The sequence below is a fragment of the Tauraco erythrolophus genome, chromosome 10 (assembly GCF_009769465.1).
Source record: "Tauraco erythrolophus isolate bTauEry1 chromosome 10, bTauEry1.pri, whole genome shotgun sequence".
In the NCBI taxonomy this organism is placed as follows: domain Eukaryota; kingdom Metazoa; phylum Chordata; class Aves; order Musophagiformes; family Musophagidae; genus Tauraco; species Tauraco erythrolophus.
This window is the reverse complement of record NC_141474.1, coordinates 397131-403576: the sequence shown is the minus strand read 5'-3', so window position 1 is coordinate 403576 and position 6446 is coordinate 397131. Positions and strand designations below refer to the sequence as shown.

Below are 6446 nucleotides of genomic sequence, written 5' to 3'. Positions count from 1 at the left end.
GGCATCTACATGGCGGACTTTCACAGGTAGCTTCACTACCCGAGTGGCAATGTCTTTCCACTCATCAGCAGCCCAGACTGGTTTTCCCTTACGCTGCCAGTTTGCCCTTTTCCACCTTTCCAGCCAGCCCCACAGAGCATTGGCTACCATCCATGAATCAGTGTAGAGGTAGAGCTTTGGCCACTTCTCTCTTTCAGCAATATCCAGGGCTCATTGGACGGCTTTGAGTTCAGCTAGTTGGCTCGATCCACTATCAGTGTCAATAATTCCTGTAACTTCTCTGTGTTCTCACATCTATGAATGCCTGACTCCCCGCCATGTTTCTAGGAAATTCTATCTATGGCCTCGAGCAACTGTTCATGACCATCCAAAAACTTTCCCATTCACTTCCAGGCTGGGATTCCTTTTACCCTCGTGTAGAAATATTTCCTTTTCCTCACATCCCATGTTCCTGTTTACTACAGCTTTGCATTCTGTGACTTTTTTCCCCGTCCTGCACCTCTGCTGTTACGCATTCCACCTGAATAAAGTCATCCCCCCTCATCTTCCCTGACTCCTTCTGATCCCTCCTTCTCCGCATTTTCCATGTTAATACATCCCCCCTCACATTCCCTGACTCCTCCCTCTCTCCACCCGTCTCCTCCCAAACAAGGGACCTACCTCGCTTATTTTTGCCCCCTTGCTCCCAGGTTTGTCCAGCCTGGGAACAGACTGGGGGGTTCAAGTGCTGGTAGCCAAGTCACCTGGGACCTCCCTGGCGTTACTGATGCGGTTTCCTAGGCACTGCTGTCCCTGCCACATTCCTCTCCCCTAAATGACCCCAACTCTTCCTTCAACCACCTGTGAAGTGTGACCACCTCTCGCATCAATGCCCCTTAACTCTCCGTTGGATCTGGCTGTTCCTTATGGCACTGCAACTCCTGCCAGCTTCTCACTCTCTTTCCTATGCCCAGCAATTCCTCTTGTCGTGCTCGAGAGTTTCCCACGGTCTGTTCCGTGAGCTCAGCCCGGCCCTAATCATCAGCTTGTCGCCCTTAGTGCGGACCCCCAAGCTTGTCTGCTTTCACATGTTTTTTTCCCATCCTCTTCCTAGTCTCAGTGTGCCAGCCTTCTCCATCCCACGGTGGCTCCGAGCACCCTCCTCTCTCACCGGGCGCTTTCAGCCCTTTGGAGTGACTCTTGCCCTTCGTGCCCCACCTGCAGCCTCATCCTGCAGGTGCCGGCCGTGGCAGTCCTTGCCTCCCCCAGGAGACTGAACTGGACAGAAGTGAGGTTTGCTGTGAGAAGCGGCAACTTTATTTCAAGAAGAAAGTCCCCTTCAGCATTTGTGTGCCTCAGAGGAGAGTGGGCAGGACAGAGCAGGGCTTTGCCACCGAGGCTGCCTTTGGATAGGCAAGAAGCACGTGGTGGTGGTACCCTGAAACCTGCGGTGGATCCTCCTATACTGCTGCTCGTTTTTCTCCCCGTATGAACTGCAGGAGCTGCTGCACTAGGTTAAAAAATTGCACGTAAAATGAGCAGGGCCTCTGCGTAGGGGTGGAGGTGAAGACTGGCTGTGGCGTTGGAGTAGCTGTTACTGCTGGGTGCAGTCTCATCTGTCCCAGGATCCAGTCATAAAAGTGCTGGGTGGAGGTGTAGACTCCGGGCCGCCTGGCTCTCGCACAGCCTCTCCCCCAGCTGGTCACACCAACGAGCCAGAAGTGGTCGGCACTCCTGTCTTTGCAGATGAGAGGACCACCGCTGTCACCCTGCAGCAGAGGAGAGAGGAGTGAGGTGGTGTTGGTGGCCACCGTCAGCACTAGGGTTGGCCGTCTTCTCTCCCCAGCACCTGCCAGTGCTGCATTCAGTGTCCAGAAAGGCTCTGCTTGGGTGCCGGAGCCTACGGAACTGGGAGGGGGTGGTGGGTCTGTAACGTAGGGCTGTCTGCCCTCCCTGCACGGCGATCCGGGATGTGTGGAAGAGGGATGTTCCAGGATTGGGTTCCGGAGCTGTGGACTGCCCCGAGCAGCACCGGGCTTTCTGGGCCTCTGGGACAAGGGGGGAGCACTGGGCAAGGACCTGCAGCTGGAGAAGGGGAGGTGAGCCCCAGAGCCGTGAGGACCCCGTGGTGGGAGGGTGACTTGCCAGGCAGAGCACATGCCGGGGTACGTGTGGGCTGGGACAGGGCTGCCGGTGCTGCTGCTGGGGCTTGGCTTGTGGCACGCTCCTACCTGGCAGGTGTCGATGCCGCCCTTCGCGTAGCCAGCGCACAGGTTGTGGCTGTGGATGGCCCCTCTGTACCACTGGCTGCTGTTACACAGCTTGGCATCGATGAGGCGGACCTTGGCTTCTTGCAGGACATCAGTTGATCCTCCAGCTGTGAGCACAGAAAGGAATTAGCACCCAGCAGCTCGTTGCCACTTCTCCCCTGTCCCGGTGAACCCTTCCCCCAGGGATTGGCTTTGCATCCTGAAGGCACTGTCCCGGGTTTTCTCTTGCTTTGGGGATTGGCTCAGGCCCATCTCTCCAGAGGCGTACGTTCCCCGAGTCTGCCTCTGGCTTTCACCTTTGTGGTCAGGAAGCCCAACCCGTCTGCCCAGCGTGTCAAGCTTGCGCTCAGGACACGAGCGTTTTTGGGGAACTCACATCTTGCAGTCGTGGCTCCCCAACCACTGACATAGCAGGTGCTCAGCTGGGAGACCCTCAGCGAGGCATCGGGTACGCAGGCGAGCTGGACGTAGTAGCCGCACTGCACGGGCTGGTCCAGCTCCAGCAGCGCGATGTCGTTGCCCTCCGTGACGTTGCTGTAGTCTTCGTGCACCAGCAGCCGCTTGATGTGGCGCACTTGGGTCTCGGGGCCCGGCTGAGTCAAGCGGGTGGCCCCGACCACCACGCGCCACATCGTGATGTGCCTGGAAGGCGGATGGAGAGAGGGGTCAGAGGGAGCGGGGCCACGTGCTGCAGCATCCCAGCAGTTCCCTGCCTTCTGCTTCCCACGGGAGAGAGGAAAGCAGCGCACGGAGGCTGCGACTGCCCTCGCACGCCTGAGGCACAAGGGCTGTGGAGCTGGAGGCATCTAGGAAGCCGTGGCAAGAGCCCAGCCTTCTCCTGAGCCGTGTCTCAGCCGGGCTCAGGAGTGCCCAGGCACTGGTTGGACCGCAAGGAAAGGGGATGGGAGGAGCACGTGGTGCTGCGGACAGGGCACCTGCTTTACTGTTGTGGGGCTACGCCTGTTCCCTGGTCCTCCTTACCTGGCCTCGATGAAGCAGTGGGCTGCCGTGAGGACCCACTGTGAGGCGATGAGGGACCCTCCACATAGGTGCCCCGTGCCGATTTTCGAAGGGTCCTGGATGCTGACGATCCAGGGCCAAGCCCCTGCCTTGGCATCTCTGCCACCCACCACGCGCGACGTGCCGGAGCGATAGTCCATGGGCCGGAGCCCGCAGGTCGTTCTGTAACAGAAGCTCGTTACTGCCCTGCTCCGCGGCTTGCTGCTGCTCAGGCTGAAGGTCAGCCGTCTCCCTCCCCACCAGGCGTTGCAGGGACAGCAGGAACCCCATGGGACGTGCGTCCGTCCACCCCTGTTCCTGCTTTAGCCCTGCAGAGCAGCTGTGCCAGCAGCCTGGGTGCTGGCGAGGAGCTGAGGCTCCCAGGTGGGGCTCGGCAAGCCGTGGCGTGGCCACGGGGGACACGCGGGCCCCCTCCAGTGAGCCCCAGAAGGGTTTCCCAAGCTCCCTGCCAGAGCCTCGGGCCACTTACCCGCAGGTGTCCCACGTGCCATGCGCGGGCCAGCACAGGGCCAGCAGGACGAGGATGATGAGGAGTTTCATGGCTGCCAGCACCACGTGTCAGCTACAAGAACTGAGAGCGAGTCACCACCAGCGCAGCAGCCGACGTAGTGCCTGCCGTGCTCGCCTTGCCCAGGGTGCCCTTGGCCCGCGGGCTGTGATGTCACAGAGCTGCTGGTTCCGTCGATTCCACAGGAGCAGAGGGCTCCTGGGGGGAGGGGCAGGAGGGCAACATGAGGGTTCCAAGCAGGATGGGAGGCCGAAGGTGGGATCAGACACCCCATGAACGTGCTGTGCTCGCGACTCTCGGGAGTGACGTGTGTGTGTACATTTCACTCCTGAACATCCGTCCCGATCAGCTGGAGAGGATGACAGCCCCACAGAGCATTGGCTGCCATCCATGAATGGCCGTCTGTCTTGCCACTTTACCCCCAGGAACTGGATCTCCCGGGCACGTCCCTTGACTTTGCTCTTTTTGATGGCGAAGCCGGCTTCCAGGAGAATCTGGATGATCTTCTCTCCTTTCTCAAATACCTCCATTGCTGTGTTCCCCCACACAATGATGTCGTCAATGTACTGCAGATGTTCTGGAGCCTCACCCTTTTCCAGTGCAGTCTGGATCAGTCCATGGCAGATGGTAGGACTGTGCTTCCACCCCTGGGGCAATCGGTTCCAGGTGTACTGCACACCTCTCCAGGTGAAGGCAAACTGAGGCCTGCATTCTGCTGCCAGAGGAATGGAGAAAAAGGCATTGGCAATGGCAACAGTGGCATACCACTTCGCTGCTTTAGACTCCAGCTCGTACTGGAGCTCCAACATGTCCGGCACAGCAGCGCTTAATGGTGGAGTCACTTCATTCAAGCCACGATAGTCCGCTGTCAATCTCCATTCTCCATCAGACTTGCGCACAGGCCAGATGGGGCTGTTGAAGGGTGAGTGGGACTTGCTGACCACCCCTTGGTTCTCCAGCTCGCGGATCATCTTGTGGATGGGGATCACGGCATCTTGATTCGTCCGGTACTGCCGGCGGTGCACTGTCGAGGTGGCGATTGGCACTTGCTGCTCTTCCACCTTCAGGAGCCCAACTGCAGAAGAATTCTCTGATAGTCCATGCAGGGTGTTCAATTGTTTAATGTGCTCTGTCTCCACAGCAGCTATTCCAAAAGCCCACCTGAGTCCCTTTGGGTCTTTGTAATAGCCATTCTGGAGGAAGTCTATGCCTAGAATGCACGGGGCCTCTGGGCCGGTCACAATGGGATGTTTCTGCCACTCCTTCCCAGTCAAGCTCACCTCGGCTTCCAACAGTGTCAATTGCTGCGATCCCCCCGTCACGCCAGCAATAGAAACAGGTTCTGCCCCCATACGTCCCGATGGCATTCGGGTACACTGCGCACCAGTATCAACCAATGCTTCACATTGGGCTCTGACTCTGGAGCCTGTAACTTGCACTGGTGCCATGTGAGAACTGTTCCTCCTCATCTCCTCCCTCATCTCCCTCATCTCCTCTTTGAGGTCCTTAATCACGGCAGAGACATGAGCCTGCATCGGGCCATTGATCATACTCTCATAATTTCTAAGCTTGTTGGCTACAGAGCCCACTGTCTCTTGGTTGTTATGGGCATTAATTGTTGCAATGAAGGTGGTGTATTGAGATGGCCCTAGATTTGCCAGACTCCACAACGTTTGCCCTGTGCACCTGACCTTGTCGGGGTCATTATCATGCTGCCCATCTCTCCCAAAGAGTACCTCCAATACCACCACTTCTCTCAGCTGTTGGATCCCTTCCTCAAGGGTCTTCCAGCGCATTCTATGATGGTGCTCCTGCATTCTCTCTCTGTGAACAAACCTCTCTCTTACACTCATTAAAAGCCGCTCCCAGAGGGAAAAGGACCCTGGCTCCCTTACAAATACCTGATTCATACCTGAGTCCTGGGTCAAGGGTCCCAAATTCCTTGCCTCAGTACCATCCAGTTGCACGCCTGTACCCATAAGATCCCAGACCCTAAGTAACCAGGTTGTATAGGCCTCACGCCCCCGTCGTACAATGTCTCTGTGCAGATTACGGAGACTTTCGTACGTCAGGGACTCGGTGATGATGTCAACCGTTGGCTCCCCTGCAGGTTGTGAGGGCCCTCCTTTCTTATCCTTATCTGGGTGCTTTGATTTTATCTTAAGACTTCCTCGTTTCCACAGGGCAGCCACTGGCTGTAGCTGCCCTTGCGGTTCAGCTGGAACCTGAACAGTTGTAACATCTGTGGGTTCCACTGCTGCACCATCAGGCTCCCTCTCCTCGGGGCAGGGAGAGGGTTTCCCATCAGCTGGGGAAGTGTATTCCCTCAGCACCTGGCGTATCTTCTCCTCCATTACCCCCATCCAGTCCGAGTGGTTCATTTCTGAGGTGGGCTGTGGGACAGAGTCAGGCTCTGGGGCAGCATCTCTAGGCTCTGGGGCAGTGTCAGGCTCTGGGGCAGCTTCCCTATTCTCTGGGGTAGGTATCAGGGTAGTTATCCAAGTCAATCTTCCCTTATCTCTGAATGCTAAAAAGAACAGGCATATCGGCAGCACCAACCACTGTATGATATCATTAGCATTTAGAGAAGATTTGAATCCTTCAAAAACTGATGGGGCAGACCCAAAGACCTGGGTGAAGGGTTGGGAGAAAATTTTTCCCGGTGTCAT

General features: G+C 57.1%; 1 protein-coding gene across 1 annotated transcript; it reads right to left on the bottom strand.

Moving 5' to 3' along the window:
- Positions 1 to 1439: 1439 nt before the first annotated feature.
- Positions 1440 to 3561, bottom strand: LOC147528149 (acrosin-like). Its single transcript, XM_086617687.1, has 4 exons — positions 3231 to 3561; positions 2626 to 2891; positions 2211 to 2356; positions 1440 to 1748 (listed from the first exon to the last, which is right to left on the bottom strand). The coding sequence occupies exons 1-4, from the start codon at positions 3407 to 3409 to the stop codon at positions 1440 to 1442; spliced, it is 900 nt and encodes a 299-aa protein (XP_086473813.1). The 5' UTR covers positions 3410 to 3561.
- Between the last annotated feature and the right edge of the window lie 2885 nt (positions 3562 to 6446).

What these genes read in the sequence shown, in the direction of transcription:
- LOC147528149 (XM_086617687.1), bottom strand. Translation starts at nt 3,409, where the DNA reads ATGGACTATCGCTCCGGCACGTCGCGCGTGGTGGGTGGCAGAGATGCC. An exon ending in CACTGCTTCATCGAGGCCAG is followed by an intron (nt 2,892 to 3,230) that starts GTAAGGAGGACC and finishes TCCGCCTTCCAG; the next exon opens with GCACATCACGATGTGGCGCG. An exon ending in GGGAGCCACGACTGCAAGAT is followed by an intron (nt 2,357 to 2,625) that starts GTGAGTTCCCCA and finishes CTGTGCTCACAG; the next exon opens with CTGGAGGATCAACTGATGTC.